At 45.5% G+C, this 19,894-nt stretch overlaps 1 protein-coding gene across 2 annotated transcripts in view; it reads right to left on the bottom strand.

Moving 5' to 3' along the window:
- Nucleotides 1-19,017, bottom strand: part of MATN2 (matrilin 2) — a 149,614-nt gene extending 130,597 nt beyond the window's left edge. For both annotated transcript variants that reach the window (XM_068983540.1, XM_068983539.1), the window contains exon 1: nucleotides 18,870-19,017. In XM_068983540.1, the coding sequence (XP_068839641.1) occupies nucleotides 18,870-19,017 (148 nt within the window). The remainder of the gene's footprint in view (nucleotides 1-18,869) is intronic.
- Nucleotides 19,018-19,894: the final 877 nt, after the last annotated feature.

Here is a 19,894-nt window from a genome sequence, read left to right on the forward strand (position 1 = left end):
TTTGCGGAAGTGGGGCTAACTCTCCTCCCCTCCCCTCCCCTGAAGCCTCTGTATGCCTACCCCACCTCTTCTCTGCAGTGACTTCCTCAGGCAGCTGAACTGTTCTCATCACTATTTCATTTGGAAACTTGTCTTCTCGCTCCACTCTGAGATGCTGCTCCACTTCCTCCATTCTTACTTAGCTTGGCTTGGGTTTCCCTAAGTACACTGAGACAGTCGACACAAAAGGAAATCTACTGAGCCAGAGACTTGTTTCCTCATCACTCGGGTGCTGCAGCGAATGCTGGGCTCCAGCTGCTGCAGTTGACTCCATTAAGCTATCCACCCAATGTTAGGGTTGCCATGGAAACCCGAAATAACATTTCAGGAATCCCTCACTGACTGGGTGATTTTGGTTTCTAGGCAGTTTCACAAATAGTTCTTTCTTCCAGCTGATAATTAAGATGAAGAGCACTTAATAAGACAGCAAATTTAATGAACTGAAACAGTATTTCTTGCAGAATTAATCATCACAAAGCACTGAGGATATGCAAATTCTAAAGCTGAAAGGGACTTGAAAGACTGGGTTCAGTTTCCTTATTTTACAAATGGAAAAGATCATGTAGGGTAAATGCTGGAGCAGCCTCTGACCCCTTGTCAGCCCATACCACACACATTCTCCTTCCTGGTCAAGGTCCTTGCTTTCTCTGACCTTCAGTTTCCTCTTCTGCAAGACAGAGACAATGACTGTACCTATCTCAGAGGGGTGCCATGAAGATTAAATAAGTGAGCATGTATAAAGTGCTTACAATGGTGCCTGGCATGAAGTGAAAGTCAAATGATTATTTCCGTTATTATTATTATTTCTACCTGGTATTGTGTTGAGGGCTGCATGGAAGCAACATGGCAAGGCAATGAAAGCATTGCTGTGGACTGGGAGCCCAGAGACGCATGTTCTGGTCTCCACTCTGCCACCTGCTAGACGACAGTGGCCACAAAACCTTCTTCTTTTCTGGAGGGAGGGTGGCTATGTTACTCTGATCTCTAGGGTTGGACTAAATAATTTCTCAGTTCCTTTCCAGCTCTTGCATGCTATGGTTTTAAGAAAAATGAATTAAATAGAGATATACCTTGACTTTTACAAGTGACTAGATACATATATAACGATAGCTAATATTAATTCAGTTCAGTTCAGTCACTCAGTCGTGTCCGACTCTTTGCCCGACTCTTTGCGACCCCATGAATTGCAGCACGCCAGGCCTCCCTGTCCATCACCAACTCCCAAAGTTCACTCAAACTCAGGTCCATCGAGTTGGTGATGCCATCCAGCCATCTCATCCTCTGTCGTCCCCTTCCCCTTCTGCCCCTAATCCCTCCCAGCATCAGAGTCTTTTCCAATGAGTCAGCTCTTCGCATGAGGTGGCCAAAGTACTGGAGTTTCAGCTTTAGCATCATTCCTTCCAAAGAACACCCAGGACTGATCTCCTTTAGAATGGACCATGGTACTCCCCTGAGCCACACTACCCTGGCATTGCTGTTTCTAAATGCTCCAGGTGAGCCTGGAAAATCCTGGATTCAGAAGCTATATCCTTGCCACCTTCAAGAAAATGGCTTAACACAGTAGAGTGGATCACACTAATAGATGCCTTCTTAAACTTCATTTCTTCCCCATTCCCTTCCTGCTCCCTTGCTAAGATTCCAAGGAACAAAGAAGCGACCATCATCTCTGTGAGGAGAGATCTCATCCCCTGCCAGGAATGACTCCTTAGAGGACATGGTTATTCCAGTCTCCAGATGAGGTAGTTGGATAGGCAGGCAATGCAGTTTTCGCTAGTGGGGAGGAAAGGAAAGGGTACTGAAGATTTTGGTCTCTGATAAAAGGAGTAAGTAAAGGGATGAAAAAATCTTTCCTTCACCCCTATTCTCTTCCTGCCTTGACCATGGCCGTGGAAGGATGTGATGTTTGGAGCTGCAGCAGCCATCTTGTGACTATAAAGGCTGAGGCCTAAGAAAGGAAAGTCAATATCCCAGGATGAGGCAGCTTAAAGTTGGAAAGAACCCTGGTCGCAGTGATGAAGCTGAGCCACTGCCACGAACCGGGAATCACTGACCTCCAGACTTTCTGTAAGATATTCAAATATCTTTTAATAAAAACACTGTTAGCTTATGCCAACTGCACCCTAACTAATATCCAGATATTTCACTACTTTTAAATTTTATTTTTAAAATTAATTTATTTTTTAATTGAAAGATAATTGCTTTACAGATTTTTGTTGTTTTCTGTCAAACCTCAACATGAATCAGTCATAGGTATACACAGGTATACTTAGGTATACACAGGCATACATATCCCCTCCCTTTTGAACCTCCCTCCCCATCCCACCTGTCTAGGTTGATACAGAGCCCCTGTTTGAGTTTCCTGAGTCATACAGCAAATTCCCATTGGCTATCTATTTAACATACGGTAATGTAAGTTTCCACTTTATTTATTTTTAATTGGAGGATAATTGCTTTACAATACTGTGTTGGTTTCTGCCATATATCAACATGACAGAGATTTCACTACTGATACCAGTCTTGCTGTGGAGTAGTTACTCAACAGAAATGTGTTCTATGAATGAATGGATGAATTTCATGGTACACCTTCTGACATTTTAAGAATAAAATTTAATTGAACTCTTTGGTTAATTACACGTATTTTCTGAAATGCTCATGTAACCAGTTTTTTAGACATTCTTCTCTAAGATCAATATCTGATTTAAAGTTGAAAAAAAAAAACTGGTATTTTATATTTAAAGAAGTAGATGCTCAAATAAAGGTAACAGTACTAATAATATTAATAAATGTCACCTCTCATTCATTTCTTCACATTTATTGTGAGGCTACTACACCAGATGCTTTATACCCAGAGATGAAAAGACCTAGCTCCTAGTTTTAAAGATCTCACAGTAGAGTGGGAGCTGTTAACACCAATTTGCAATGTACAAAATGTTTTTTTTAAATAAACTTTAAAATGTGACAATAACAGCAATAAGCAGGTATTGAAAGCTAACTCCGTACCAGGCTTTGTGCAAAGCCCTTTATCTGCAGGATCTCATCCCATCCTCACTCCCACTTAGGAGGAGGTGTGACTATCATCCCCGTTTCACAGACGAGACAACTGGGGTTAGAATGGCTCTGCTTACTTACCCATGGTCACATGGTGGAAAGCTAGAATTTATACTTGTTGAAAGTAGGTGGTGGTTTAGACTCTTCAGTCATGTTCGACTCTTTATGACCCCATGGACTGTAGCCCACCAGGCTCCTCTGTCCATGGAATTCTCCAGGCAAGAATATTGGAGTGAATTGCCATTTCCTTCTCCAGGAGATCTTCCCAACTCAGGGACTGAACCCAGTTGCCAACTCAAGGAGTGAACCCAGGTCTCCTGCATTGCAGGCAGATTCTTTACCAACTGAGCTTAGCTATGGTTATTTATAAAACCAAGCTGACAAGTGTGGTGGCAGGTGTGGAAAGGTTCAGGAGCCGTGGTTGATTGGAAGGTCAGTAAGAAAATGAGGCCATGAGACTGAGGCCATCTTAAGCTGTCTCTGCAGAACTAGAGGCTCCTGGTCTGAAAAAAAACAGGTCAGGACACCATTCTGTATTGAAAGGAATCATGGGCAGGGTTATTTCTCCCTCTTGAACTTTGACCCGGAAACCAAACTGTCAGTTGAGCATCTCCAAGCGATGTCCCTTTGGGTGCCCCTGAGACACTCCAACTGAATATGGTGTTTGATTTCACTACAAGGCACTCAATGTTTGTTGAACAAATAAAGATATAGCTGCCGTGGTTGCATGTGGCAGTTTTACGTCGCAGTGGTTTGCAGACAGGGATTCTGTCTGTCTCGTCTGCGTCTGGGGCTGGCCTCAGCTTCAGTGACTGGCTGGTTGATGGCTTTGTTCCAGCCCTGACTCAGTCTGACCACTGGCTGAGGCAAATGTCTACATGAGAACAGCCCATGTGTTAGGAGGGGAAAGTGCTCCCCTGAGCCCTAGACAACTTGGTGTGAAGCCCAAGGCTGCTGCTGGTCAATTACTTCACCTTGAGCAAGGAACAGTATTTCTGGACTCTGGCTCCCTCACTTAACCCTTATTTGTACCAGGGACTTCCACGGCAGTCTAGTTTAAGCCCATGATGCTTTCTCAGAATACAGCTGTTAAAAGTCCAAAATGAAATCCAACACTCATGAGAATGGCTATCAGGAAAAAAAATAAAGGAGAATAACAAGTGTTCGTGAGGATGTGGAAATATTGGAACCTTGGTGCACTGTTGGTGGGAATGCAAAATGGTGCAAAGTGTACCACTGTGGTACAGTCTGGCATTTCTTCAGAAAAGTTAAACACAGAATGACTACGTTTCCCAGCGAGTCCATCCTTGGTACATATGCCCCCCAAAATGAAAGCAGAGACTCAAACAGATACCTATAGGCCAATGTTCATAGCAACATTATTCAAGTAGCCCAAAGGTGGAAACGACCCAAGTGTCCATCAGCAGGGGAATGCACAACCAAAACGTGGTATAGACACACACTGGAATATTCCTCAGCCATGAAACAATGTCGTTCAGACACATGCTACAACACGCGTGAACCTCAGAAACGTGACACTAAGCGAGAAAAGTCAGACCAAAGAACAAACACGGCTTCATTCTACTTACACAAGGTGTCTAGAATAGGCAACATAGGGACAGACAGTAGGAAAGAAACTCTTGAGGGATGGAGAGGGAGGGCTGGGGGTTATTTCTTAATGGATAGAAAATTCCTGCTTGGGAATAATGGAAATGTTCAAAACGTTCTGGAAATAGACAGTGACGATAGTTGCAAAACAATGTAAATGTACTTAAAGCCACTGAACGGTACACTTTAAAATGACTCATATATTAGCACAATAAATACAAATGTTTTAATGCCTAGGATGAAAAAGGAGGTCAATTATTTGAACTACAGTGAATCAAGATATTTAAAAGAAAAAAAAACTGGGAACAGAGTAACAGATGGACTTTTAAAAACGACATTAAATAGCAAGGTAGAAAGGCAAGTACCTGACGAGCGTTAAGTCTGAAGTAGGGAGCAGTGTAAGCACTATTTTGAGTTATCTCTGACGACTGTAACGTACCATGAACAGGTCTGTGATCTCTATCGCTGAGAAAGCACTGCTGCTGCTCTTGTGGTTTGTGGTTTACGATTATAATAGAAGGAAATGCTAAATTGCCGTTAGAGGTCAGTGGGAAAGGATGTTATTTTTTTCCCCATCCAGATTATGGACCGACTGAAGTCTCTCCAAGGGACCTTTGGAGGCCCATGGACCCCAGGTTAGAAACTTTTTAACAAGATGATCTCTAAACTCTCTTCTAATTAAAATGGTGTGATCTAGGAGTGATTTCTGGCTTTATCTGAATATCACAGAAAAATTAACATCTCTGATTGGATTGTTTTCTTATCTGTAGCTGGGGATTATTACAAAATCTATCTCTCAAGGGCTTTGTGAGGAAAAGGAAGTAAGGAAAGCATTGTGTGTGTGTGTGTGTATGTGTGTGTGTGTGTGTGTGTGTGTGAGTCACTCATTAGGAGCTTTGTAAAACTGTAAAGCTCTCTTGCAAATACCACATAGTATCAGGGAAACCTGAGTACATGAAGATACCTTCCCTATCGTCTGCACACCTGTCCCCCAGGGCTCAGCATTCCTTCAGAATTTTTGCTCAGAGCTCTGTGGACTACCGGGGATAAAATGCTGGGCACTCTTTGTTAAAGAATAGCATGTCCTGGGACTTCCCTGAGGTCCATGGTTAAGAATCTGAACGCCAATGCAAGGGACATGGGCTCAATCCCTGGGTGAGGAACGGGGATTCCCACATGCCGCGAGACAGCTAGGCCCATTCAATCAACTAGAGAAAGCCCGCATGCTGCAATGCAGAGCCCAAGAACCTCAACAAAAACCCCAAAAAAGAGAAAATCAAAGAATAGAATGTATGCCACATGTTAACATATAGTGTTGTGAACTACTCTATGCCAGCAGATTCAAAAATACAGACAAATAATACAAATATTTCACTTGTATTCAAAAATACAAAAATCAGACCATTTTTAAGGAAAATACCAATTATCAAATAGATTCAAGAAAAAATAGAGAACCTGAACAGACTAACGACTCTTCAAGAAATTGAATGAGTTGTCAAATGTATCCTCTCTACAGAGGGCATCAAGCCCAGATGGTTCTATGACTAAGTTTTACTGGCTCTTGAGGGCATCTTCCCTCACTGATTCTATTTCCCCCCAAAGACCCATGCTGCCAGAAAACTGTGGAATGTGTACCAGACCCTAAAGCCTGAGTGAGACAGCTGTGACCAGGCCTGACCCTGCAGTATCACTGGCATCTAAACAGTGCCTTGCCAGGATACTCAATGTGTGTTCCTTGAATTAATGAATAAATGAAAAAACCAAGACAAATCATTAAATGAAGATCATGTATCAGAACTAGATTATTTTGGTACAGGAAAAACAGCTGGTAAAACGGATGGTCTGCCTATTCCTCTTCACTTTGGCAACAAAGTCAGGTTTGATTGGAAGAGAGGAGACAAATTCAAGTTGGATTGGAAGAGGGGAGTGAAGGAGCCGGCTACCTTCACTGGTTGGGACAACCAGCCAGGACAGCCACAGGACACTGGTGAACGGGATCCTGAGGAGAAGGGGGTACCTCCCTGGCTGTCCCATTAACACGTCCCAGAGATGTAGGAATTCTTCATTTTGCACCAGGCTTAGCACAGTGCTTGGAAGGTGGGGGCTCTCAGAACATGTTTATTCAATGAATGGATGGAGTAGGCTAGGGGAAGGCCCAGGGTGAGGGCTGGGGAATGAAGAGCTGGAGATGGGAAGCAGCCTCTCATAGATTTGGCCAGATCTGAGCCCTTTGGACCGGATTCCTCTGCAGTTTACTTCATGGTCTAGCCTGACTTGAAAGGCCTCTGGAGCTCATCCTCCCAGGGTTTCTCAAGGCCAAATGTCGCTCACTGCACATACTGCATCATGCCTTTCCAAAGGCCCCTCCTGGCTCCCAGCCCAAGTGGTCAGATCCCTCCGGTTTCTCCCCCAGCCCTGTCCCCTGCATCAGCTCTTTGTGTATCTGGCCGTCCAGCTTCCTCTTTGATGTTCTTACTCATTGGCTGGCTGCGGGCTTACGAAAACGTCTCCCTCCTCCTCCTCTCCCGGCCTCACCGTCCTCCAAGGAGCCAAAATACACACACTACCCTCCTTTCATCCTTGCCTATAAATCAGCCTTCTCTGGATATACTGAAAGGAAGCTTTTCTGAGTTAGTGGTTTTAATTCCTGGCTTTTGAAAGATCTTACTTGGACCTGGTTTCACATCCTGGCCAGATGGTACTGGTTTCCCATCTGCAGCCCGAAGATGTTGGCTGCCCAACCCATCGGGCTTGTCCGATCTGCTTTCAAGACTCAGGAACGCACAATGGTAAACTAATAAGTACCACACCGCTGGAGTCTCTCAACATGTCAGGAACAGTTACATCACCCTGAAACGGGAAGGTGAGGTGAATCAGAAAGGGAAAAGAGGCTACTTAGGAACATGTCAGAGAAGACATACTGTCTTCCACAAACTGGGAAATTCGTAAGTTGAAGTCTAGTATCTCCAAATATGACTGTATCTGGAGATGAGGTCTTTCAAGAGGTGACAAATGTTAGGGCCAACTCTAATCCAATGTGACTGGTGTCCTTATAAGAGGAGGCAATGTGGTTGCAGTCGGGGACAGAGGGAAGCCCACGTGAGTTCACAGGGAGCCGGCAGTCATCTGCAAACCCAGAGGAGAGGCCTCACTTAACTGAGCAGGACTCCACAGAGACAGACCCTTCCCGCATATCCCCCAGCTCCTCTTTGAAGCTCCCAGAGAAGGGGATCTCTTGCATATTTCCTGAGTTTTTCAGATGCTAAAAACCACCAAATGGAAGAAATTAACTACCTGATGGTCATGAGCAAGCAGCCCCCAGACTTCCTGGCACCTAAGGATTGACGCTGTTAACCATGCTGCTACTTCACCATCAGCCAATAAGAGAATTCTGCATGAGCTGACCTCAGACCCTGGGATGCCCTTCCTCACCTGGCCTTTAAAAGCACTTTGCTGAAACCCTTCAGGGAGTTCAGGTGTTTCTTGGGCATGAGCTACCTGGTCTCCTTGTTCAGTCTTGCGATAAACTTTTCTCAGCTTCAGACTCCAACAGTTTTGGGTTTGGGGCCTCACACTGCCTCAGGCACATGAATTTGCATTTGATAACACCACCAAGAATCCAATCCTTGATCTGGGACTTCTAGCCTCCGGAGTCACGAGAAAATAAATTTCTGTCGTTCAGGTCTGTGTCACATTGTTATGGCAGCCCTAGAAACTAATATACAGCTCGAGTCTCCATAATATTTCCTCTTAAGAATACATGAAACGTTTATGGGTTGCTTATTTAGGCAATTTTGGAACTAGCTCTCCTTGTATTTTCAGTATCTAAGAGTTATTAAATATTTAGACATCAATTTTGAAGTAAAGATGATCATTCTTTATAATAATTTCAAAAGAATATAAAATATCAATATCTTTTCATATTTTCAGTAGGGACTTGGAAAAAGATACAGAAAATATTTCATCAAATTTGGAAATGATTTGAACTTGCTAAGGAGGAAAAGCGTATTCGTTGAGAATGATGAACCTAAACAAAGAAGGTAAAATTTAATACAAAAAATTTTAAAGTATTCCACTTAAGCTAAAAAAAAAAAAAAAGTCTGCTATCTGATACTAAGCATCTGTAATAAAGGCTTAGTGATTTTTGTTGACTGCAAGGTCTACACTGAATTAACTAAAAAAGCTAAGGCAATTTACCTGTAATCATTCTTTCATTCATTCACTTAACATTGCCGGAAGAGAAACCCAGGAATTCGACAAATTATACGTTGCCAGTCACTGAAAAAGTCCTAGTTTCTCCCTTGCTTAAAAAACATTATTTCAAAGGTTCCTAAGGCAGATTTTTCTTGGAAAGCAAATATTTAGCTTTTTTTTTTTTTTTTTTAGTAGAGGAGAAGGTCCTTATCTTTGGGTTCATTTCTTAATTCTGCAGGCACCTCCCTAGAATCCTGGAATGTGGCGGTTTACAGATGAGATGTTTATTTAACCCCCTGCACAAAGGCCTTTGATATCCCTGAAGCCTGAGGAGGCAATTCATTCCCTGTGCTAATCTGGTGGTGACAAAGTTTCACCTGGGAAAAAAAAATCTGTTTCCTTAAAAACTCAGGTAATTGGGTCTTCATTTCCTCTTTAAGGTCTGATGGTCTTAATAACAAGTCTAAACTCTGCCATAACACAGCCTTCAGAGCCCTTCATGTTTTTTTATTTTTATTTTTTCAAACTAAACATCCCCAGATCTTTCAACTTTTTTCCACATGCCTTGGCTTCAGGAACACCCCCAGTCCAGTGGCTCCTCTCTGGAGACTCTTCCTCTTTGCTCACTGGTTCATTTGCTCCTTCTCTTGGTGTTCGCTGTGTCTGTGTGTACCTCGCACATTATCAGCATCGCTGATACAATGCAGACAGCGATGCTGGCAATCACTGTCCAGGCTGAAAAGCTGGGGCAGACAGCCTGCTGCAGGGGTGTGTTGTTGGGGCATTATTAATAAATCCCGACTGAGAAATTAGGGCCATTTCCATGGACACTCGAAAGATGAGTCCAATTCGGTTGGCTGGAACAGAGGAGAAGGGTTGCAGAAAAGAATCTGAGCCAAAGGAAATGTAATGCTGGCTTCTCCAACCCCACCTCTGCTGCTCAGTGGTTGCACGATCTTGAGCAAAACATTTAACCTCTCTAAGCCTCAGTTTCTTCATCTGTATAATGGGGACAATAATATTAATACCACGTAGAGGGAAGGGTGAGCTGCCTAGCACATAGTAGATGCTCTCTCAAAAGGGGTAGCCATCATTAATGTTGTTATTATTATCATCTGGTAGGGAAACCTGGCACTTGATTGGCTCTGGAAGGGTAAGGCAGTATGCTCTGCCCCCCAAGAGCAGCGGCCATCAAAGAGGAGAAAAGAAAAAGTGGCTATGTCCCCCACTGAAAGGACACGCACGCATACACACTGCAGGTGCCAAACACACGGGCAAGCTGAGGATCAGACATCCTGGAACTGAGAAGGAAACGAGGGAGGGATGGAAGTGGAGAAGCAGAGATAAAAGAGGTACAGAAAAGGAAGCGGACAGAGTTTACTAGAGAAGGTGAGAGACTCTGTAGAAGAGAGAAAGTCAAGTTACGTATTCATTGGCTAGGAACGTTCTTAACTCTGTGGCTTAAGTCAGATACTATTCTTTTTGGAGCTTCTCAGTATTAATCACAAGATAGGAATGAAGAATTCACTTCATATAGTTTATAACAACTGAATAATAACAGAGATGTTGCTTTATATATAAAACAGGCAGAGAGCGAGGAGACGAGATATACTTTCTGAGCAGCCGCCACGACAGTCCCTCCGTCAGGTCCGTAATTGGGCCCTGACTACGTCACAGAGGATGCACAGAGGGAGACTGACAAAGGGGGTGTGATCTCACTTCAAAGGGTTTATTTTTTTTTAAGCCTTTGCTATACTTAAAAACAATTCGATCAGCTCTATGCATCAACCTTCATTTTTATAACCAGTTCTGATGATAAAGATGCACGTCGGCCACTGGCTTTTTTAGATGTGTGCTGTAAGAGGCTTGAGGCTCCCCCCACTTTGCTAACTCCCCCTGGGTAGGAAAATGCTTGCAGCCTATTCAAAGCCACAGAAAGTCGACCCAGCTGACAGTTCGCTTATACTCTGCAGCTGCAATTTTCTCAGCAAATGTTATTCATCCCGCACTGTCTCTCTGGTTCATGCTTAGCATCTGTTACTAAGATCCTTTCCTCCTGCCCATCCCCAACCCAACTCCTAGATTTCTTCTCTGCAAAGATTCTCAAACTGAGGTCTCCAGAAATGGCAACTTCCCAAGCCCCAACCCAGGCCTACTGAATCAAGCACTCTGATCCTGGGAACCAGCGGTCTGTGTGTAATGAGTCTTTCAGAGCTTCTGAGAGACAATTAGGCGTGAGGACCAGTGTTCAGTCTCCCAGATCTTACTGTGCACCCTACCCGCTACCAACCCCCTGCCTGATTCTACTGCCCCATCCCTTCTGTCTTAAAATTTCTCCCTGTCATCCGGAGAGAAGGAAAGAAAGCCAAAGATCACATCAGGGATGGCAGCGAGAGGAGGTTCACTACCGGGAGCCAGAGAAGGGACAATGAGAAGGCGGGAATAGGTGATGTTACCATGCCCCAGATGAGACATGAAAGATCCCTGACTCCAGCCACCTCCCTTTATAGGTGAATACACTGGACAAGAAAAAGCAGCTTTCCTGGAGTCACGTGCTAAGAGACTGCAACCACGGACAGGAGGATGAAATCAGCCATCTGTATGCCTCATCCTCTCTGTGGTCCAACACCCACGGAGCTTCCACTGTGCGGGGGAACAAAGAGGGGGCTTGAAGTCAGCGACCCCAGTGTGACCTGCAGTAGCAGCAAGACCTCCAAAGACTGATGGGCACAGAGTGGTCTGCTCAGTATTTCTTTGCTCAAACATACAACTCCTTAGCCATGCATCCTCTGGTGGAGTGGGGTGGGGTTGGGAGGGACAACTTTTCATTCTGGGTTTTCAGAAGTCTGTAGCTCAGCTGGTAAAGAATCCACCTGCCAATGCAGGAGACCCGGTTCGATTCTTCCGTAGGGAAGATCCGCTGGAGAAGGGAATGGCTACCCACTGTGGTATCTTGGGCTTCCCTGGTGGCTCAGACGATAAAGAATCTGCCTGCAATGCAGGAGACCTGGGTTCCATCCCTGGGTTGGGAAGATCCCCTGGAGAAGGGAATGGCTACCCACCCCAGTATTCTGGCCTGGAGAATCCCATGGACAGAGAGCCTGGCGGGCTACAGTCTACAGGGTTGCAAAGAGTCAGACACGACTGAGCAACTTTAACTTTCAGAAGCCTTAACAAATTTACCAAATCGCTTTACTTCTCTTCCCCTGGGCTTCCTTGTCCGAAAATGAGATAAACCTATAACCACCTTGCAGTGTTTTGTCTTTTTTACATAAATCCAGTGAGTGGGCCTGTCCCTATCCACAGCAAGGTCTCAGTAAGTGATTGTACCTCCAGAGGTGTCATGAGACATGAAAAACGGTCCCCTCCTTCAAGGGTTTGCAATCTGATGCTAAAAACAAGGCAAGTACAAAAATAACCAGAATAGGAATCCTTGGCAGGTGCCATTATTACCCCTCAGAATATAAAGCAAAGTGAGTTGACATATTGGCAGAGGATCTGAGTGCTTGTGGCCCATCCCGGGATGGGAGGGTCCTGCCTGGCTGGCAGGGGGAGGAGGTGGCATTTAACCTGCCCTTGGCTGACAATAGTGAAAGGGAAAGTGCAGTCACTCAGTTGAATCCGACTCTTTGTGACCCCATGGCCTCTAGCCCACCAGGCTCCTCCGTCCACGGGATTTTCCAGGCAAGAGTACTGGAGTGGGTTGCCATTTCCTTCTCCAAGGCTGATAATAAGCCTTACCTAAAGAAAAGAGCCGACTCATTAGAAAAGGCCCTGAGGATGGGACAGATTGAGAGCAGGAGGAGAAGGGGACAACAGAGGATGAGATGTTGGATGGCATCATCGACTCAATGGACATGAGTTTGAGCGAACTCTGGAGATGGTGAAGGACAGGGAAGCCTGGTGTGCCGCAGTCCATGGGGTCATAAAGAGTCAGACACAACTGAGCGACTGAACAACAGCAACAAAGGGAAAATACTCCAGGTAGAAGAGGCTGAACAAAGCCCCAGAAAGCTCGGAGAAGGAGACAAAAGTTGTATCCGTGACAGAGCGGCTTCAGGGCATGTTAAGACTGGTGGCCTCAATGGGTCTGTCCTTCCAGAAGCCAAAAGTTCAGAAGGCTTCTGGCATCTGCTTTTCTTCCCTCACTGAGGGTGCCAACAAATGTCAATGAAGGGGATTGTTTCAGGATGTGGAAATTCATTTACTGGCAGCCAATGCTTGAAAATGTTAATAATTATCAGCCTAGGCAAGAACCTCCATTGGCAACACAGAGTAGGGCATTCTTACACTTAATTCCCTAGGCCAGCCAATTCCTTCAGTCACATTGCTAATTTAGGCTTCAGCTCCTTGTTTGAAGCATTTCATTTTTTTCTGATGTTCTGAGATCAGGTTTAATTAGAGACGTATGCAAAATTGGAAATAAATGCCTAGTAATGTACCATGCCAGAGAAGGCAATGGCACCCCACTCCAGTACTCTTGCCTGGAAAATCCCATGGATGGAGGACCCTGGTTGGCTGCAGTCCATGGGGTCGCTAAGAGTCGGACACAACTAAGACACTTCACTTTCACTTTTCACTTTCATGCATTGGAGAAGGAAATGGCAACCCACTCCAGTGTTCTTGCCTGGAAAATCCCAGGGACGGGGGAGCCTGGTGGGCTGCCGTCTACGAGGTCGCACAGGGTCGGACATGACTGAAGCGACTTAGCAGCAACGTACTATGCCTTCCCAGGAACAGAATCTGGGCCTGTATACTGTGAGTTCTTTGATTGTCTTCATTAGCTTATTTTTAAGTAGTGAATTAACTGTTTGGAAGACATTTTACTAAATTCCATGACCTTTACCCCCTGAACACCTCTGGAATTTTTCCTAGCAGAGTTGAGGGGATGGGAAGTCAGCTCCCACCATCCCCTTTCCAACACACTTTGGGGCACCACCTCCCACTTCTCGACCCTACTGTTCTGTTGTCACAAAGTGCTCTTTTAAATCACAAACACGAATTCTTTGCAGGTGCCATCGATCTGAAAGGGGAGTCTATTGCAGGGAAAGGAAAAGCTTTCAAGGTTAGTTAGTAGAAATAAAATGAGTGCGCTTGGTAAATTTAGAAAAGACAGCACATGTCAACAGGACCTCGTAAAAGACAAATAAAACAGGGGAGCCAGGAAGTAGAAGCGCACAGACGGTTTGCATGTACTCTCATTCCAAGGGTGAGGGGCATCGCCGATACAGTGGGACTTTAGGCAAGGAGGGTTAAGGTTTCCAAAAAGGCTGATATGCCCCCACTGGTGGCCCTGGTGACAGCTCCATCCCCACATGATTGTAATACAATAAAGAGAAAAGTGTGCAGACGCAGAGCAGGTGGTAATTAGGAGTGGGAGCAACATTACTTCCAGCTAGCACCACTCTGAAGGGAACTTAGGAGGGAGTCTGGGAGGGGACAGGTGCCGCTGAGGCAGGAGAGGTACAGAGGGAAGAATCTAACAGCTTCCATGAGCTTAGCTTTGCATACAGCCCATCCTGGGTGTCCCTGGTGGCTCAGGCGGTAAAGAGTCTATTTGCAATGTGGGAGACCCAGGTTTGATCCCTGGGTTGGGAAGATCCCCTAGAGAAGGAAATGGCAACCCACTCCAGTATTCTTGCCTGCAGAATTCCATGGAGCCTGGTGGGCTACAATCCATTGGGTTGCAAAGGGCCGGACACACACACACACACACACAGCACACCCTGTTTGGGCTGTCCAGGTGGCACAGTGGGTAGAAGGGGAATCAGCAGTGAGCACCACTGTTGCCAGTTTCAAGTCTTCCGGGGCTGCCACCTCTGCAGCACAAAGCCCAGACATTTTGTTGGTGCCCCCAAGGTCCTAAGTTACCTGGTTCCTACCTCCTCTGGGCTTGTCTCCAGCCCAGACCCCTTGCCTTACAGACATGGCAGTCCTGATGGCCTCACCAGCCCCCACCTCCATGCTCCATCCTCATTCCTTTCCTGGCCCCTCATCTCCCAGCTTCACACAGTCTCAACTTTCCCTGGAATGCTCCCCTAAACCAGCCACTTTCAACATGTGGTTTGGAGACCCCCACCAGAGGGTCCATGAAATCAAAACTATTTTTGTAACAACGCTAATGTTTGCCTTTTATACTCTCTCTTACGTGTGTATATACTTCAAAATGTATACTGAGGTGGTTTTAGAGTCCACACTACTATTAATCTTGAAGCAACTATCATTTGTCAAGTTTTGGTGTCATGTCAAAGAAGAATATCCATACTCATTTAAATGGCTATTATGATTAAGTTCTTCCTTTTTCTGACTACATATCTGTGTGAGGCCATATTTTCTTCAAGTAACACAACCCAAACAGTATTTCATGACAGACTGAATGGATGAGAAATGAGAATCCAGGTGTCTTTAATTAAGCTAGACATGAAGCAGAGTTGCAAAAATGTAAAATCCTCTATTCTCATAATATTTTTATTTTGAAAGTATTATTATACAAATATTTTTATTTGCATTATGCATCAGGTTTTGTGTTTATTGAAGTGAAGTGAAAGTCGCTCAGTCATGTCCGATTCTTTGCGACTCCATGGACTATATGGAATTCTCCAGGCCAGAATACTGGAATGGGTAGCCTTTCCTTTCTCCAAGGGATCTTCCCAGCCCAGGAATTGAACCCAGGTCTGCCGCATTGTAGGCAGATTCTTTACCAGCTGAGCCACCAGGGAAACTGTGTGTGTTTATTACTGTTATTTTAAAATTAATTAATATTTTTATAGTTTTCCTTTTCAATTTCTCTTTTAAACTTTATTATTTTTGGCTGCACTGGGTCTTCACTGCAGTGCATGGGCATCTCACTGTGGTGGCTTCTCTGTTGCAGTGTGTTGGCTCACTAGTTGTGGCTACCAGGCTCTGGAGTTCAGGCTCAGTAGTTAAGGCACATGTTGCTCCATGACACGTGGACTCTTCCGAGACCAGGGATTGAACCTCTATCCCCTGCATTGGCAGGTGGATTCTCTTGTTGATCTTGCAAAGAGTTGGACACAACTGAGTGCTCACCCATGCATCCACACCACTCTCTAAGTTGTGTCTGACTCTTTTGCGAGACCTCATGGACTGTAGCCCACCAGGCTCCTCTGTCCATGGAATTCTCCAGGCAAGAATACTAGAGTGGGTCGCCATTTCCTTCTCCAGGGGATCCTTCTGACCCAGGGATTGAACCCGAGTCTCCTGCCTTGAGGCACTGGCAGGCATATTCTTTACTGCTGAGCCACGAGGGAAGCCTAGCAGGTGAATTCTTAACCACTGACCCACCAAGGAAGTCCCTCCATTTCAATTTCTGATCCAGTAAACCTCAGTAGACTTAACCCACAAAAACAAAAGCTCTTTGGGATCCTCGATAATTTTTGAGTGTACAAAGGTCCTGAGATCCAAAAGTTTGAGAACCACTTTCTTAAACTGAGCCAACAGCAAGCAGAGTAGAGCTGTAACTTAGCTATGTCTCTACTATCGCACACACATTCCACCAACTTAATGACCTTTTCACACGTCTGTCTTCCCCACTGCATGTGTACTTCTTGGTTGCACTTTAACTCCCTCAAGTCTGGCACAGAGCAGAAATTCCAGATAAATGAATGAAGTAGAAGGTAAGCCCTCCTGGACACACGTCACGGACTACCACCTGAGTGACATGCAAACATCTATAGGAAGGTAGAAAAATATCTGCATCATTTTTTTAATAGGCTTGAGTTGTTACCCAGCCTCTCACTTGAATTTAGATATAAATTTGAAAAAAAATCAGAAAATTCAAATGAAAAATTAGCCTAAGAAACAAGTCTGCTTCTACTCTGTTAAACATTCAGAGACAGTCATGCAAGCAAGTAATTGGTGAAATACACCATGCAGTGGATATCACAGATCCAGCCATCAAAAAAGCGGTCAGGGCAAGGACTCCAAGGAGCACAGCTTCTCCATCTTTGTTCGCCATCAAAGGTAGACTGAAAGCAGATGGCACTAGAGAATCCAGGCCAGCACGGTGGCGTTTGCCTTCAGTTTCATGGTTCGCACTCACTCCCCACGTTCCCAAGTCAGGCTGCCCTCCCGCACATCAGGGAGTGGCCACGCCATTCCTTGGAGGGCAGAAGGGTGTCATATCCTACCCCCTCTTTGTCCCTGACACATTCTCCTGCAAAATCAGAAAAGCAGAGGGGGAGGATGCTAGGGGTTGATGCCCTTAGCAAAACAGGATCTCTTACGTGTGAAGACCAGGAGGTTTCTATTTCAGAGCCCGAGAGAGCAGTGAATGCTGACCACTAGGGGAGGCCCAGTGTCTGTGTGTGGGGGGAGGTGAGAGTGTGTGAGTGTGTGTGCCTATGTGCATATGTGTGTATCAGAAAGTATGTGTGGGGGGGAGAGAGAGAGGCAGGGAGTAGGCACAGAGATAGCTAATACCAAGAGGTGCCTGTATGCTCTTCTGGCCAAGTGTGGGGTGGTTCATTCCAAAAACAGCCCCATTGGAAACCCGACTGTATAATCACTGCTGCTGATCTAGGAATCAGGCATTTCGAGCTCTCTCTCTCTCCCTCTCACACACTCACACACCTATGTCACCTCTCTTTATAGATAGATGGATGATAGATAGGTATGTTTATCATATGGTGATGTATGTTTATCATCTTGAAACATTTTTAAAAAGCCCTTTAATCAGTATACTAAACATCCCCCAGTCCGGTCCACATTTGCAGAAATCATATGTTTATGTCACTATGGAAACAGATTCTCAGGAGATTAAAGACACGGAGGGCCAGCATCCTTGGGGTCATTGCTTATAGCACCGTAAAGATGCTGACCTCTCAGAACAGAGCTTCTGGTTCCTCCGGTCTCCTGTCATTTCAGATGCTGAGGCAACCAGACACATAGCAGTTCTCTCAGTGGCCGTCGGAGGGGGTCAGATTTTTAGGGGCTGGCCAAGAAGATACCAACATGAAACACAGTTCTGGAGGGACTTCTCTGGAGGTCCAGTGGTTAAGACTTCTTATTTCACTACATAGGCACAGATTTGATCTCTGGTTGGGGAACTAAGATCCTGCATGCCATGTAGCAAAAAAAAAAACCAAAAAACAAAACTCCACAGTTTTGGAGAACAACTTCATGGAATGACGTTTGTGGGAAAGCTTTCATTCATTGCATACCTATAATTCACATATATTCATTACCAGGGCTTCTTCTCACAAAGATCAGTGTTAGCATTCCCATTTTATGGATGAGGAGACTGAACCTCAGAGAGGTTACGTGGCCCAAGTGTACCCACTTGGTCAGCACCAGGGCCAGGTTTACGAAGCCAGGTCTGTGCCAAAACCACCATCTTGCCACTGGCCAGCCTTCCTGTTCCCCCCGAATCCTTGGCCTTCCAGAGCCCACGTTCAGAACCAGGCCCATTCCTCTATATCTTATGTGTTTCCTTTCTCTTGGAGAAAGAAAAAAATTCGCCTGAAGGAAACACATTCACTAGGAGAGAAATACAGACCTCTGGCATCTTCTATTTCTAATTTCCTGATTCCATCTCTCTTTCATGCCAGCTTCCACCTTCCACAAACCTGCTCTTCTTCCCAAGGTGCCAGGTAGGGAAGCATCATCAATACAGATCAGCAGACAGACCCAAGAAAACATTTTTACAACACCCTTGTCCAGGTAAGTCCAACCAGGACCTTTTCAGATGAAAACCCATTCCCTTGCTTATTGGAGAAAAGTCAGGAGCTTCAGATTAAATGGAAAGTTTTGCAATAGAAGAGGTTTTCACTTGAAAACCAATGTACAACCACATCCTCAACGCAGGATGACTCCCTGCCAACGAGATGCCCTGTCCCCCAGCACACCCAAAGTGGGCACCCAGGGCGGGGCCCCACCCCCATCGGAGGCCCCCATCGGAGGCCCGCCCTCGACCACCTCGGCCTGTTTCTGGGGCGGAGCCCCGCCCACCCGTCACTCACCCAGGAGGGCCGTCTGAGGGTGGGTCCGAGCCTGTCTCCCTCTGGAGATGGACCTGGGAGGAGGCCGCCGCTCCCTGGCCTCAGCGGGGAGGAGGAGGAGGGTCGGTCCGAAGAGCAGCAGAAAGCAGCCCACCAGCATCTTCTCCATCTTCAATAAGAGGCAGAGGGGCTAGGCTGTGACAAACACAACGGGAGAAGAGGGCTGGGTGAGGTTTCCGGGTCTCCCTGAACCCGACAAGCCGTGGACCCCCGCCCCCTCCCCACCTGACTTTCCCCAATCAGACGTGCCGCTGGTACTTAAAATGCCGTTTGTGTGTGTGACCCTCAGACCCCACTGGTAGGTTCTTGAATGGTCTGAGCAGGGCGTGCATAGTTGGAATTTTTCACCACTTTGGTCACCATTAAGACTGAACGGAAAACTTAGGGGGGAAAAAATCTACCCTGAAGTTTCTTTTCAATCAAGTTTATTTTCAGTTATTCGTAGTCACATTCTATATCCTGGATTTGAAAAAGGAGAATCTCCACCCGAGGAGTCCAAGTAACAATATTTTCTTAGTCTAATAATGGTGGATGGCAGGAATTAATCTGTATGTTTCCCAAGGAATTCACATACAGTTGCAATAAGTTAACATGACTTAGCCTCCCAGCCTCCCTGCCTCCCACATGCGTCTATTAAGAGGGAGCGTGGTTCAGTGGTTAAAGGCTTGAACTCTGGCACCAGACTCCTGGGCTCTGGATTCTCGCTCTGACACTTGCTAACTGTGTGCGACCTTGGGCATGCCATGTGGGAATATGGGATAATATTAGTTAATTGAGTGACTTAATTTGTGTAACTGATGCATTCAGGATAGAGTCTGGCACACATGGGGAGGTAGGGACAAGCAAGCAAGCAAAAGTGTTAGGAGACCAGAGAAGAACAGGATCTATTGCAATGTTGAGCAAGAAGCTCTCAGATGCAGAAAGAATTTTAGCCCTGAGTTGAGTTTCAGATATCCACAGAGGCGAGGGAGTTTCAATTGGAGTAG

This window comes from Capricornis sumatraensis, chromosome 11 (assembly GCF_032405125.1).
Source record: "Capricornis sumatraensis isolate serow.1 chromosome 11, serow.2, whole genome shotgun sequence".
Taxonomy (NCBI): Eukaryota; Metazoa; Chordata; class Mammalia; order Artiodactyla; family Bovidae; genus Capricornis; species Capricornis sumatraensis.